Source organism: Osmerus eperlanus, chromosome 14 (genome assembly GCF_963692335.1).
Source record: "Osmerus eperlanus chromosome 14, fOsmEpe2.1, whole genome shotgun sequence".
NCBI lineage: Eukaryota > Metazoa > Chordata > Actinopteri > Osmeriformes > Osmeridae > Osmerus > Osmerus eperlanus.
In genome coordinates, this window is record NC_085031.1 from 10,921,927 (window position 1) to 10,937,131 (window position 15,205).

At 45.9% G+C, this 15,205-nt stretch overlaps 3 protein-coding genes across 5 annotated transcripts; 1 reads left to right on the forward strand and 2 right to left on the reverse strand.

Moving 5' to 3' along the window:
- The first annotated feature begins 11 nt into the window (after window positions 1-11).
- dnaja1 (DnaJ heat shock protein family (Hsp40) member A1) lies at window positions 12-4,983 on the forward strand. 2 transcript variants are annotated; one of them, XM_062477556.1, is made up of 9 exons: window positions 12-158; window positions 510-659; window positions 975-1,164; window positions 1,279-1,383; window positions 1,750-1,977; window positions 2,724-2,838; window positions 3,031-3,146; window positions 3,261-3,361; window positions 3,510-4,983. In XM_062477556.1, exons 2-9 carry the CDS (start codon window positions 528-530, stop codon window positions 3,735-3,737), a joined length of 1,215 nt encoding a protein of 404 aa, XP_062333540.1. In that variant the 5' UTR covers window positions 12-158; window positions 510-527; the 3' UTR covers window positions 3,738-4,983. The 2 variants fall into 2 exon arrangements, with proteins under 2 accessions (XP_062333540.1, XP_062333541.1); XM_062477557.1 differs by lacking the exon at window positions 12-158 and adding an exon at window positions 291-416.
- On the reverse strand, window positions 4,616-12,114 carry smu1b (SMU1 DNA replication regulator and spliceosomal factor b). 2 transcript variants are annotated; one of them, XM_062477554.1, is made up of 12 exons: window positions 11,920-12,114; window positions 11,478-11,688; window positions 11,081-11,233; window positions 10,745-10,855; window positions 9,988-10,116; window positions 9,351-9,470; window positions 8,581-8,697; window positions 8,090-8,217; window positions 7,021-7,147; window positions 6,777-6,944; window positions 6,170-6,322; window positions 4,616-5,783 (listed from the first exon to the last, which is right to left on the reverse strand). In XM_062477554.1, the coding sequence occupies exons 1-12, from the start codon at window positions 11,943-11,945 to the stop codon at window positions 5,685-5,687; spliced, it is 1,542 nt and encodes a 513-aa protein (XP_062333538.1). In that variant the 5' UTR covers window positions 11,946-12,114; the 3' UTR covers window positions 4,616-5,684. The 2 variants fall into 2 exon arrangements, with proteins under 2 accessions (XP_062333538.1, XP_062333537.1); XM_062477553.1 differs by having other exon boundaries at window positions 10,739-10,855; window positions 11,920-12,111.
- A 446-nt stretch (window positions 12,115-12,560) lies between these two features.
- On the reverse strand, window positions 12,561-14,829 carry LOC134034213 (stabilizer of axonemal microtubules 2-like). The gene is made up of 4 exons (XM_062478603.1): window positions 14,679-14,829; window positions 14,304-14,492; window positions 13,772-13,977; window positions 12,561-13,641 (listed from the first exon to the last, which is right to left on the reverse strand). Exons 1-4 carry the CDS (start codon window positions 14,714-14,716, stop codon window positions 12,602-12,604), a joined length of 1,473 nt encoding a protein of 490 aa, XP_062334587.1. The 5' UTR covers window positions 14,717-14,829; the 3' UTR covers window positions 12,561-12,601.
- Window positions 14,830-15,205: the final 376 nt, after the last annotated feature.

Genomic DNA, 15,205 nt, shown 5'->3' on the forward strand with positions numbered 1-15,205 from the left:
AGAGGCTGCGGCTACGTCATCATTAGGGGGCAGGAGCCTTCCTTCAAGCGAATCAGGTTAGACGTTGGGGCGATCGTGGAAGATTCTCGAAGTTCATCATTGTGGAGTTTACAGCTATAGCTACATTTGTTTCTATCGACATTTAGTTACTGGCCAAGGTAAGACTATGAACTTTCCTTTAGTTAAGTCGTGTTGTTGATTCGTCATATATACTCAGTAACAAGTAGACTAGCTAAAAGCGAGACACAGGCTGTGATAGCCTGTCTGGTTACAGTACAGTAGCTAACCAAAAGCAGAGTACGTTAGTCAGTACTAGGTAGCACTAGTAGCTAGCTAGAGCTAACTGCTAGCTAGCTTGTTGTAGCAGTACGTCGCCGGAGCTGACCAGTTAGCAGTAGCGAAACGTTTCTACATAAGTATGGACAAGGGCGAACGTACTCTTTTCGCTTGCTAAATGATGGGCTAATATCAAACGTGTTTATATAATCATTATTTCTTCTAACCGTTAGGTCTTCTTATTGGCAACCATGGTAAAGGAAACAGGCTTTTACGACATGTTGGGCGTAAAACCCAACGCCACGCCAGACGAGCTGAAAAAGGCTTATCGTAAACTGGCCTTGAAGTACCATCCAGACAAGAACCCCACAGAGGGAGAGAAGGTAAATTTCATCACAACCAGTCCTTGCTAAACCGATCATGTGGTATGACGTAATGCAACTCCTTGGACAGCTAGCTTGTATGTTAACGACCCTTGGTTTACTTTATAGCCGGTAATGTCCAGGACGGATGTAGTGTGGAACAGTATGTATTGTACATGACGTTGTGTGCTATCCGGTAATAGACGCCTAACAGCATTGAGATAGCTTCCATGTTGGTTTGCAAGACTGTTATGGTTCTAGAGCCTGACTATTTACACCACGCAATCCCAGTTTCACCCGAGTTTAAACAGATCTCCCATTCCCGTTTCACCCCAGTTTAAACAGATCTCCCAGGCGTACGAGGTGCTGTCGGACTCCCAGAAGAGAGAGGTTTACGACCGTGGTGGAGAGAAGGCTATAAAGGAAGGAGGGAGTGGAGGAGGTGGAGGAGGAGGCTTCGGGTCTCCCATGGACATCTTTGACATGTTCTTTGGTGGTGGGGGGCGTATGCACAGAGAGAGGAGAGGTACACACAAGTCGAAGCATCAGACTTCAGAAACAGCAGTTGACATATTACAACAGTTGTGCTGATGGAGGAATTGTCTCTAAAGCTCATGCCACTTTGCTTTCCCAATCCCAGGGAAGAATGTAGTTCATCAGCTTACAGTCTCTTTGGAAGATCTCTACAATGGAGCCACAAGGAAGCTTGCCGTCCAGAAGAACACTATTTGCGAGCGATGCGAAGGTGCCGTACCCCTCAAGTTGTAGTCATTTGCATTACATTTTATTCATTTAGAAGATGCTTTTATCCAAAGCGACATACAGTAGTAGTAGTCATAGTTGGAGAAAGTACAGCAGAAGATCAAGGGTCAGAAGTTTATAGTTAAAACAGTATTTCAATGGTGGAGTCTGTATTTATTAGCCCTACATGACTACGTCTCAGCTATCAGGCATGGCGAATAAAATAAAATTACTATGGTATGCATAAACCATCAGCATTCTACGTAGCCTGCAGTGCCACTCTCTGGTGTAGTTATGGAGGGGTTTAGAGAGTGATGGTGGAGAGCGGGACCACGTGATGGCGAGCACCGATGTTGATGTCTCTCCGCAGGACGCGGCGGTAGGAAGGGCGCCATGGAGATCTGCATGTCCTGCCGCGGGTCCGGCGTGCAGGTGAGCCTCCACAAGCTGGGGCCGGGCATGGTGCAGCAGGTGAGGACCGTGTGCCAGGGCTGCCAGGGCCAGGGCCAGCGCATCAGCCACAAGGACCGCTGCAAAGCCTGCAGCGGGCGCAAGATCCTGAGACAGAAGAAGATCCTGGAAGTCCACATCGACAAAGGTAAAGAGGGAGGGAAGGGAAAACATCCACTGTATGTTAACATCATGTCAATAATTGAAGGCTCAGAGGAGCTATTGCAATATTATAGAAAGTCAATCTAGTATAGATATTGAACACACAATCCTGTTCTATCAGGTTTGATCAGTGTCAAGGGAAGGAAGGGAGCAGGGCATAGAAAAGTCTGTAGTAGACTTGCGTTACTGGTTTGGCAGAGTTTCATGTCCAACATCGGTACATTGCTGGTCCTGATGTGGAGTCACTAAAAATGATAGAGGAGCCTGGACTTCTGTGCTAAAGCTCTTCACTGTATATGCTTGTGTAGCAGCACAGCGGGTCATACGTGTAAACTGGTTGATGTAGATTGGTTAAAAGCATGATCCATGGCCGTGTGTGTGTCACGGTTAGCTGAAAGACCAAGCAGCCTATGGACGGGGATGGCTTGCTGAGTGGATAACCCAGGTAAAAGCTGAATTGTGCTGTTTCACCTTCCAGCCCCACAGGGTGGAAATACATGGTAGACACTTAAGCATCTTTTTAGCAAAGGGTCAAGAGTATCCCGACTTGCTAGGTGTCTCTCAGCAGTGGTGTGGTGATGTTAACAATGCCCCTCTAACCTCAGTCGAAAACCAGCTTGTCTTCTGTGGGTTTAGTAGGAGGTGTGGTTCTCAGTGATGGTGTTTCTGTTCTGTCAGTGTTGAGTAAGCTGGATCTGTTTAACTGAGCGGTTCCTGACTGTTTTGGTGTAGGGATGAAGGATGGCCAGAAGGTAGTGTTTCACGGGGAGGGGGACCAGGAGCCGGGACTAGAGCCTGGTGACATCATCATTGTCTTGGACCAGAGGGTGCATCCAGTCTTCACTAGGTAAGAAGAGCTTTAATGTTACTGTCATCGAGCAGTGTGCGAAAAGTAACTTTTTCCTAGTTTTACTTCGGTTGGTTTTAATTTGAGGATGGATCGTAAACGTGATATCCGTCAGGCGAGCCGATAGAGGAGAATCTCGTCGAAACAGTTTTATGGATCGCGCGGTTTATGTTGGGCTTATTTCTCCCTCAGACAAGGTGAGGATCTGACCATGACTATGGACCTACAGCTGGTGGAGGCCCTGTGTGGCTTCCAGAAGCCTGTCCAGACCATGGACAACAGAACCCTGCTCATCACCTCCCACCCAGGTACACCACCACACAGTCCTACAACATCATGGAAGATTTCACCTGGCTTAAAATGGCACCGTCATGTCTGGTTGCTAGTTGTACATAACAGCTTTTGTTCTTGCGCCTTCATAGGGGAACTGATCAAGCCCAGCCAAAAGAAGAGTGTCCTTAGCGAGGGGATGCCCATGCATCGTCGGCCTTATGAAAAGGGCCGCCTCATCATTCAGTTCACGGTAAGAGTACTGTGTTTCACACACACTACAAGTGATTGACAGATGTTGAGCAGCGCACAGAAAACGAAAGGGGCTCTCTACTTTTTGTCCGACCGCGGCCTAACACGGCCGGTCGTTCCCCCCCCCCCCGTCTCGTCCGCTTGTTCAGGTCGTGTTCCCGGAGGCCAACTTCCTCCCCCAGCAGAAGCTGAAGGAGCTGGAGCGTTACCTGCCGGCCACGCGGGAGGCCGAGCAGCCGGAGAGCATGGACGACGACCTCTACATCTACGCCGACCTGGAGGACTGCGACCCCGCCAGCGAGAGGCAGAGCTACTACCAGTCCATGGAGGAAGATGACTACCCCTCAGCCGGGGGGGTCCAGTGCCAGACCTCGTAAACCCCCGCCCCCCCCCTTCCACACCCACGCACAGAGCCCCCTCCCCCTTTCCGCCTGTCACCTTTGCTAACTCCTTCCCTGAACCCGGATCCCTCGAGGGGTTAGTCCATTCCTGTGGAATCGCGCACACGAGTGCATCTTTTTCTTTTCTTTTTATTACTCGCTTTTTTTAATTAACTTCAAATGCTAACCGTCGCCGATGTGTCAAAGACGCCGGACCAAGATATGTCAGAGGTGTTTGTTGAGGACTCGTGCCCCTTCATGGACAAAATTGATCCTTATAATGATTCCTCAATGTGGGATTCGCTGTGATTGCTCGGCACTGTGACCTTATTTAATTCCTTTTTTGGATTATATTATTTCTAATTGTCAACCTTGTTGGTTTGGACCAACCTTTCAATGGGTTGGTGCAGAGGCAAGGGCTTTAGTTTGTCGTGGTTACCACAGGTGTACCGAGACCTCATTTACTTTGCCTAATCAGACTCTGCTGTAGCTAACTTCAGGTTTTCTGATGCAGATTAAAAAAGGACGACATTGAGTTTTTGACGATGTGATGATTCAGGTTGTCAACCACCATGCTATTGACAGGAACCATAGAACTGGCAGAAGTTCATTTCAAGGATCTCCATGCTGCTTCTGAACATAATGATGTTCAGAGAGAAAATGTGAGGAAGAGGTTGTAGAAATATTCTGATAAGAACACTGAATAGTGCAATAGTTTGAGTACAGACCGGCATTTAGTTTATTTGTGAAATTTTAATTATAATTCAAATATGGTATTTGTTGTAAGAACAAAATACTAACCCATAGATCTCATGCACTTTTTTGACCATTTAGTCCCATTACAATATTTTTACTGTTGAACTTTTAAATGGATAGAAGATCTGAAGATGTTAAAATGTCACTTTTTACCTCATTGGCTCGTCTGCAAGTTGTGAAGCCTTAAAATCTAAACTACGACTGACGAGCAATAATTTCATGTAGGATAGTTGTATCGGTTGTCTTTTGCACGTCTGAAATCAAGCCCCTGAAAAAGCCTAACATTACCCTGGGACTGTTGTTGTAATCAGAAGTGCTAGTATTGATGTTTTTTTAGGCCTTTCAAGACTGGAATAAGTCATCCTCAACAAAAAGAATACCCATGCTAATGATGTTAAGTCTTAACTAATCTATATCTATTGTATTAGGACCAATCCTTTCCCATGTTTCTATATGGTCGTATTTATAATAAACTACAAGAACGTTACTTTTGCAAGTTTTTTTTGTTGCTGATCATGTTCTCATACATACCGTGGGGGTAATTGGATGTGGGTAACTTAGTTTAGAGGCTGAAAGAGAGAACTTCACTGTAGAACAGAGTTTCAATCTTAATGTCTTACAAGCAACCATTTAAAATGCTTTACTACATAGTACAGGCAATGTAATGTCTGATACAACATCTCAATGCAACAAAATGGAATGGGCATTATTCGCACAAGACACTGCCTCAATCTACAATTTGAAGAAAAGAACAGACACAACCATAGCTTGATATTCAGGTGTACTGAGACTTTTTTCATGCAGAACACAAAAAAAAAAACAGGACAATATTCTTGAATAAATATACAGTAGTAATAGCAAAAATATCCAACCAATATCTACCATAGTACAATGAGTGACATTAGTTTTATAAATTAACATGTCCACCATAGAGGACAGTGAGAGAGGACCGTCTACATGTTACGTTGTAGGTAACTAGCATGCTGGCAAAGCCCTTCAATACATGTATATAACAAGCATGCATGTCTAACCAAAGACATCCGACATGAACCAATCAGAGATTATTTGAAAGCTACATTCAGACAACCAGAATGGAACACGAGACACGTCGACCAGCTTTCCCATGGGGCTGGGAGTGTCTGTGTAGTAGACCAGACATGAAAAGAGTTGGCTCTCTTGGTATAACATTCAGGGCCTCCAAAACTTGAGAAGGCCATCCTCGCTGTAAGTAGAAAGAAGGTTCTGGTGCGGGTGGTGGGCGATGCCAATCACAGCTTTCTCGTGGACCTGTGGTGGCAAACAAACCTCAGATTGCGTTGAATATTGACAGCGTGACAGTTTCTTGTTAATTTATTGAAAGCTGAACAGGAAGGCCATTCACTTGCCAGTTACCAATACAATTTGAGTCACTGACTGGTGACAGTGGAAACAATATATATCCACTAGTACCTTGCCTAGCTCTGTCAAAGCCTCTGGGACACACTGGAAACCATGGCTCTTTCTACACAATCTAACACTTACAGCTTTCCCCTCTAGAGACAGGGTAGACAGGAACAGTACTTGGCTTCAGCTAACATGCTACAAAGCTGTGTCGTGCTACATACTGTCAGCTACTGTTAGCTACGGCTAAAACTTGGCTGAAGACTGGTTTGTGTTTAACAGTGGGTCCTTACAGTCAGAGTCCTCTCCAGCTTCCCAGTCACTGTGCTGAAGCAGTAGAGGACAGAATCCTCCCCAACACAGTAGATCCACTCCCCTCGGGGTGACAGAGCACAGCACACAAAGTCTCCCCCTTCCCTCCTCCCCGAGCTGAAGCTTCGCACAATCTGGAGAGAGAGAGAGAGCGAGAACACCTCATGACACCAAACTCGTTTGTTTGTTTGTATTCATTTGATTCCAGTTTACACCAATCTTCTAGGAGTTCACAATAAGTCAATTCATAAAAAATTGCGTCTAGGTAAAAATCCATGCAAATTCATGCAAATGTGGTTACGAAACTGAAGAGTGTTAAATATTTGAACAGCACTGAAATGCCTAACAATGAGAATTCAATATGATAGACTGCATGTCTGTGTGAAAGACCTTCGTCTTATCGCCGTCCCCTACTCTCAGTCAGGCACTGAAAGAGTTAAGTCAAAGCTCACCAGTACTTTAGTTAGTGTGGTCTTGTGAAATCAATGGCTAATCCCGGCCACACTAATTACCATGGATTATGAACTATTGACGAAATACAGTCACTGCAGGATTGATTGAGTGAGCGTGACTGTGGTTGTGTCTTACCTGACCCTGCATGTTCATGATGACCACCGTGTTGGAGCGTCTACACACCACAAAGTGCTCAGGGTTGTTGGGCATGAGGATCACGCTGGTGACAGCGATTTTGGAGCTCGACGACGTGCCCAGCGATTTGAACGTGTGAGCGCATTCCGTGGTCTTCACATTCCACATCTGAAACCATGAGAGGGGGCCGTTGTTAGGATGTACTCTACTCCTAGCAGCACCCTCCCCCGCCCAGGTGCGCTACCTTCACCGTGCCGTCCGACGAGGCGCTCATGATGAAATGGTCGTCCTGGGTGAACCGCGCCTCGTTCACAAAAGAGGTGTGGCCTCTGAACTCCTTCAGGGTCTTGCCGGACTTCAGCCCGTGGATCCTGCAAACAAAATGGTTGGGAGGTGAAGGGAATCATTCAATACTACTGCCATGGCTTTTCACTTTCAATATTATTACTATGTTTTGAACTTTACGAAGGTCAAAAATGTCATTCAAGGTTCTTAACTTGGTATAAAATAGTACATTACTGTAATCAATTTCACACTCAAGACATAAGCAATCTTGGGAAATGTCATGATAAGGTCTTCTCTAATTTTAGACACGAGTTGCCATGGGCTTTGATATGCCAAGCTAGTACCAGATCTCTCTGAGTGTCTGAATGAAGATTTGCAACAGTGCGCACTGTGACAAGACAGCTGCTAAACTCCACTAATGTGCCTCTCTTCCCTCTCTTTTTCCATCTACCCCTCTTTTTCTCCTTCCTTCCTTCTCCCTCCCTGGCATAAAAGAGAGAGTTTGCTTCCCAAATAAGATCCCAGACTGGCAGCTCGTGGCATGCAGTGTGGAGGCACGCATCTCAGCTTTGTCCCTGGGCACATGGCATCTCGGGGATACGCCCACACCCATGTGCTGCTCATACACCGGAAGAGCACAGGCCCACGTACTGTGTGGGGGGGAGGGACATCTCAGCAGAGAGGGAGATGAGAGGTAATTTTTTCTCCTCTTCGCATCTGGTAATAGAACTGTCAAGACAAGTGGGGGTTCTTGATACGCTGTGCCATGTTGTGAATGTGTGTGTGTGTGGGCGAGTGTGTGTGCGCGAGTGTGTGTGCGCGAGTGAGTGTGCGCGAGCGTGTGTGAGAGAAGAGACAGTGCACGAGAGGGTGGGGATGAGAGTGCCCTGATGGGTGCATGTGTGGGCGGACAGTCAGGATGCAACCAGCCGTGCACGTTTTCCATGTTAGAGAGTTTTCGACAACGTGAGGCCGAGCGAACAGGGCCGCAAGGCTGCGTCATCCGACGCCAGGTGACAGCGTCTTACCGGACGGTCTGGTCAAAGGATGCGCTGAGCAGCTGGCTGCTCTCCCTGCAGAAGCTCACGCAGGTCACTCCTTTGCTGTGTGCACGCTCGAACCTCCGCAGACACTGACCGCTCTGGATCCTCCACACCTGTGTGTCCACACAAACACACAAGCCGTAAAACATACTATTTTAGATGTGTCAAACTATATCTAGGAAAGCTTCTGTTGAATCAAAATTTGCATTTAATTACATCTTGGTGCACAGTAACAAAGCTGCTTTTGCTCTAATGGCTCCAGAATGTTATTTTGTTGTAATTGTAGCATCTTTTGAATAGCGTACCAGAAGGGGCTATTAAAGTTGGTGTGCTCCGTTTTTTCCCCAAGAAACAATCCCTGAGCCAAGATCTACCTCATCAAGTTAACAACATTTGTGGCATAAATAACTCTATAAATGTCACAGTGGGGGAAGTGACATTTCAACAGATGCTTGTTCTAACAAACGGTGGTGCACCATGATCTTGCCGCCTTGTGCTCCGGTGGCCAGCATCTCTGTGTCCCTGCTGAAGCCCAGACACAGCACAGGCTCGTCCATCATCATGAAGTTATCCTGGGCCTGGTACTTCAGATCCTGTTCCACACACACACACACACACACAGTTGCACATTTATAAAATACCAGTGCTTTGCTCTTACCTACTATAAGTTGCTACTTGCAAGGACTGTAACAGACAGATGAACAGAACACAGCGTCACTTAAATTGGGAAATAAGTAGGACCAAATTAAGAAAACACCTTTCCAGCACCTTGTACCGTGGTGTGTATGTTTGTTGTTCAAAAGGGAAGTCTCCTAGAAAACTCATTGTACAACTGTGGCCAATGAAAATTAAGCTGATGCTTATTTTTTACCTAAAAAAGTGGTGGCATATGACTGTGACAACATCATCAGGGGTGAGGCGACCTACATTCACCACCCCGAGAGACACCAAGAGTGAGTGAAGTCTGACCAGAAATTAAGAATGCACACTTGTATTCCTCTTCAATCTAAACTGAGATCTCCTTATTCCAAAGGTGTGTGGCAGAGAAAACAAATTATTTCCCTGTGTTTTCTGTGGTACTCCAAAGATATTTGAAACACTGTACAGTCAATGTACAGTCTTAGTAAAGGCAACACAGTTTGGCTGCCATCTTGAAATAACTAGATAACTAGTACAGAATGATTTTCCTGAATGTCCATGCAGTTAAAGAAAACAAATCATAATACTAACAAACAAAAGTCCTTACCTTTCGGATTTTGCCCGTGGTGAAGTTCCAGACCTCTATAAATCCGTCCACTGACCCGGTAACAAGGTACTGTCCGTCTGGCGAGAAGCGAGCACACTCCACGTGGGACTTGTGTCCAAACTGAACAGTGGACGACAGTGCTGTACCTTTTAACACTGAGTGTTTACACAGTACATGCAATAGTTTCACTATCGCACCCACAGAAAGGGGTAATCAACCTCCAGTCTAAGGGAAAAGCTAAGTTGGACTTGTACTATGTTCCAGTGCCAGACGGCAAACTTCCTAACGAGCAGAACCCTGCATTACAGATGATTTCTGGATGTACATTGAATTAAGTGATGCAAGTGCATGCAGTGACCCTGGCCGAGCCCTGCAGGCCAGCAAAGCAATTATCTATGTGTGTGTGTGTGTGTCTCTCTGTGTGTGTGTGTGTGTGTGTGTCTGAGGATCTAAGTATAAAAAGAGGCTTAACATCGCCACCAGTGGTGACAAACTTTGAACTTTGTAAAAAAGAATTAAAAAAAAACAACTATATATATATATTAATCTAACAGGATTGGCTGGCCATGTGGGGGTCTTCCAGATGATTGGCTGTCCAGCGGGTAGGTGTGAGCGTGAAGGCCGCAGTGCAGCCTACCTTGATATGCCTGCATAGCTGGCTGGGGAAGCGCTCCTCCTCCACGTCTCTCACTGCTTCCTTTCCCCTGAACAGGTCGATGGTCATCACTGCAGGAAGATGGCCCTGGTGCTGCTGCCACTTCAGAGACTGGGGTGTGTGTGTGTGTGGGGGGGGGGGGGTTGTGTGTGTGTTAGTCAGTAAATGAGAAGTGGTGCGAGAGAGCAAGAGATTGAGTCCGTGGGAGGGAAAAACGTAGAGAAAGAAGAGAGTGATATTCGTTAAAATACGTTTCAGATATCCAAGGCCACAGGCATAGCGCAGGCGGAGGAGGGGAAAGCACAGGATGTGACACAGTAGGATAGAGAGGAAGGCAGAGGAGGAAGACAATAACAAGGAGTCAGTGAGGTCAAACCACATACCAGTTGGAATGGCACACAGCTCCTGCAATGCTTAGACCATGCAAATAAGCTAACAGCTCTTTCCTGAAATAATTATTAGGATTTGTGGAAGATAATAGGGATTGGCAACATTTGAAAAACACAATCTCTGAAAAGGGCCACTTCAAATGTTTATCAAGGCTGGATTTGAGATCAAACATAGAAATTACTTCAGCAACCGTCACCAAGAGCAAGACAGATAACAGTCAGCAAAAAAAAGACAAAACTGGCATTCTGGAATGTTTCAGATGCTGAGTCAAATCTTCAATGGGTTGTTGTAGTCGAGTGAAGTGCAGAATAGAGTAGTTATGTAAAGTTATGGATACACTTACACTCACCTGCCCCAGCAGGGCTATGAGACGAGAGGGTGGCACCACGCTGACTTCCCCTGCAAGGTCCTGGGAAATTATCGCCCGCCTTTTCTCCTTGCTGCTGCCCTCAGGATATGCCTATACACATAACGGGTAAAACAGATGGACAGGAAAAAAATGGTCTCAGCTGCCAGATGAGCAATGGACATTGTTAAATTGTGTAACTATAGGAGATCTGTTGAGAGAGCAATGTCAATTACAAGATACCATATTTTTCTGATGTAATAGAATACAAGAAAAAAACATGTGAAATGTATGTTTTGGGGTCCTTGGAGTGTGAATGGGGGGGGGGGGGGGTCTTACCTCATGGGGGTCAAAGTAGGAGCGAGCAAGCAGGTTCTCCAGGTGGGTGTACCTCTCAGGCTGGGTTTGTTTCAGCATGATCATGGGGTCTGTCTGTCGGAGGAGAGAACGGGCTGCCCCCAGCTCTCTCAGCTCTATGAGCTCCAGGACCACCTAGCAGGAGGAAAACCACCTAGTCAAGTCTAGTTTTCCCCTAAGCCTTGTAAAGAAAAATATGTTTCATACAGCAGTGAAAGCTTTTCTTGTGGTTGGTTATAAAACAGAATGTGTTCAAGGTAGAACATCTTTTATTTAGAAATCAAAATTAGGTGGCTCTACCTAAAACACGAGTAGGCTGTATGAGAAATATATTGGAGTAATGCTGTGTCAGAATGTCTTTTTTATTTCGCAATCTCACCTGCTCATAGAGGTCAATAAGGGTTTTGTCGGGGAGCTTGAGTGACTGGATAGCTAATAGAACCGTATCCCAATGGCCATTGTTGATGTCCGCCACGAAGCTGTCAATGCTCTCCACGGTGTTGAGCGAAACGGTGGTTTCCTCTTGCAGGGTGGTCAGCGTCCGATAAAGATTGTTCTCTTTCAAATATTGCATTATCAGACGAATCACGCTGGAGGAGAAACAGTTACGGAGGACATTGAAAATGTACATATAGTTTGAAGAACGAATGCCATGAAGATTATTTTTAAGTATTTGTTTGCTACCATGTTCTTTATAATCACTTGTTGACAAATAACATAGGACATGACAAATAACACGAGTCCATTCGGAAAGTTTATGGGATAAAAAAAAATGTAATAATTTAGTTATTAATAATGAATACAAATATGAATACACTTACTCGGCAGATTCCACCTCTAAAGCCATGATGTCAGACCAGATGCAGCACTCCAAATGACGATACTCTGACTCCGCTGTTCTCTGGTTAAAGAAGGCCACGTGAAAGATGTTTGTTGGAGACCGCCCAGTCCACGTGCGTTTGTATCTCGCATGTTGCAGTCACTCCGCAAACCTCCACCCCCGCGGTACCCCCAACAAACTGCGGCATGACACCCGCCCCCCAGAGGAGACGTTTTTGCAAATCCAATTGTGCACACTGCTGTCAATCCACCCAGAAAGAGCTGCCTGTCTGCGACATCGCACAGAACAGAATAACATGTGGGACACATTTAAATCACCTGGCAATGTCTGCGTGGAGAGGCGTGGGGGCCACAATAAGCTTGCACCCCCTTGTGTGTCCCCTAAATGTACAGTCTGAATAATTGTAAGCATGGTCTTTTACCTGTTATTGACTAACAACAGTAATGTTTAATGTAACTGGCCCCTTTAACAGTTAAACTGGCCCTAGCTTGGCCCCCCACACAGCCAGAGAAAGACAATTATATAATATCTAGTAATACCTGACCCAGACATTAATTTCTCATTCAAATAAACTTTATAACTTGAATTAAAACTTTATTTCTGATGCAAACACAGTCCTGAGATTACATATAATATATGAAAGGGGGCTAACCAACCCAGCATCAACCAACCCATTTGCGAACAGACGATTTGACCGGCCTGGATTTAGCAATGTGACTGGGCTGGGCACTCGCGATGGAAGCAGTGGCGGAAGCTGGACAGATTGGCCCCATCTCCTCTGCTGGAGCGGCTTGGTAGAGCAGGTGTCCTCCGCTCCCCTTCGACTTGTAATGGAAGCCAGGTGGGTCGCTGAAGCTGGCAGGGCAGGGCCGGAACTCCCGGGTCACGTACGAGGTGTTGTAGACAGTGTTGTCATCCAGCTTCATCTGGCTCATTGCCTTCGGTATTGGCTTGAAGCTGACGGCCTGGGGGACACTCTTCTGGGTGTACTCAGACCGGTTAGTGGTGGTGGTCTCGAAAGCCCCTGAGGGAGGGCTGATCTGCTCCCTACGGACCACCTGACTGCGCTTCTTAGCCTCCCAGGCACGGTAGTCCTCCTTCATGGTGGAGCGAGCCTTGAAGGGCTTCCCTTGGCACCAGGCCTTGATGGGTGGACGAGCCAACACTGCCGGCTGGCCCATCTGGCCTCCAAAATCCTTGTGGGCAGTGGAGATTGACTCAATGTCACCCTCCGGAAGGCAGTGTGTGTCGGTTTTCCGCTGGAAAGACTGCTGCACAGGCCATGCCTTGTACTTGTCCTTAGTCTCCGAGCAACCTTTGAAGGGTACAGTGCTGGCCTCATAAGTGGATATGGTTTTAAAGGACTTGGCCACCTCCCCTCTTAACCCCTTGAAGTCTTGTCTGTGTATGCTAACCCCACAGAAGGGCACACTGTTGGGCTTGTAAGGAACTTTCGTTTTGGGCAGTCTCTGGTGGGTCTGGTGTGGCACATACATCAGTTTGTAGTTGGAAATGCCCTCGAACGGTTGGGACTCCTGGATATCAGGGGTCGACTTGAAACTCTCTCGAACCTCAGCTGTAGGTTTGGGGCAGTAATGGTCCTGGAATGTTGTTGTCCCGCTGAACTTATCCTCGCTCACCTTCAGGTTGTCACTGGTTCGGATGGCGTCTGGTCGAACTGCATCCCAACACTGGTAATCCTCTGTGGATTGAGAACAGAGCATTAGCATCTCTTGGAGCAACTGTACATATACTGTTAATCTGAATGTATCTTTTTTTTTTCTTTTTATACTGGTATTCAATCTACGCTGCAGTCGCTTGTGTGCCCATACCTTTATACAGCGACTGGGTGTCCATTTTAACCGTTGGGACTTCATATTTTGCAGTTCTATTGCCAACAATGTTCTTGTTGACAGAGAATGGCTTGAAGTCCCTCATGTATGTGGTGGTCAGTAGCATGGTCTCTGTTGGTGTGATGTACGTACTGGAGGCCTTGGGCTTGGGTCTCTGTATCACTGTGTGTGGAACGTAGTCAGACCTGCAATAACAAATATCTCTATTAGTAGAGCGCCTCGAAAACAGCACGATAAAGTGCTTAAACAAACACATCACAATGCAGTTTGATTACCAGTGTGTCAAAATGACTTGTATTACAGAGCTTTGCAAAGACCTTAGCTGTCCCAAATGACTAGTCTGAGTTTGACTCAGTTCAGGGGTTAAGTGAAGGGGTTCAGGGGTATAAAAACTCAAACATGGATGCAGTATCTGCAAACCAAGCAAGGTAAGTCTACCACTACATGGCCTAAACAGTGCAACCCTAAGCATGCCATGGCCTTCACAGTCTTTCAGTGTAAAACAGCTAACCTGAAGGTTGTGGAGGTATCCATCTCAGCTTCCGATGGCCTGTATTCCTGTACTACTTTTTTGGACTTCCTGGGTACCACGCCTTCATGAAAATTGAATTTATCTTGGTACTCGGTCAGTACACAAGCTGAATCAAGGAGGGAAGTCGGGATAACCAGGGGCTGAGGTGTATGTGGACACTGATGTCGACTGAAAGATAAGAACGATCTTTAAAAACCTCATTAGGCCTTCAGCCATGTGAAAGGATTGAGACAATCTTGAACTCCAACAGCAACTCAAGGACTTGGGACACTGTCACCAATGGGTACCTTCGCCGCAGCTCATGCAGTGCAGGCAGACACATGACATCACAAATTGTCTCAACTGTAAACTCACCCACAAGTGCAGATCTGACATTTGCACTTGGTCGTCATATTTACTCCAAGTCAATTAATTTCTTGTCTTCAATAATTGTGGAACTATTTCACTTTTCTTCAGAAAGTAAAAACAACATTTTGGAAAAATGTCCCTATCTTAATTTCCGTAAAATATAGCCCATAAGCCCATAACTTTGGGATTTGTGGTAGGTTCTAAGATGACTGATGTCATAATCAAACAAACGTATCGATGTTTATGACGTATGCAATTGCGTTTACATGTCTAAAATCATCATGACTCCCTTATTTCTCCACGGAGTCGGATTATCATCGCTCATATTTTACCTGTGTAATCTTACAAGCCACATAGTAACCGCCGCTCTCCATATCTTTGATCATCATGTTCAGCACCATGGAGAGCTCTATTACGTACCTTGACCAATGTACTATGGGCGTTTCGACCCTACGGAAAAGTGAACAATGGACCATGGAAATGTGGACTATTGGCAGTCTTTCGTGGATACTTTTAAATGTATTTTGCTAATG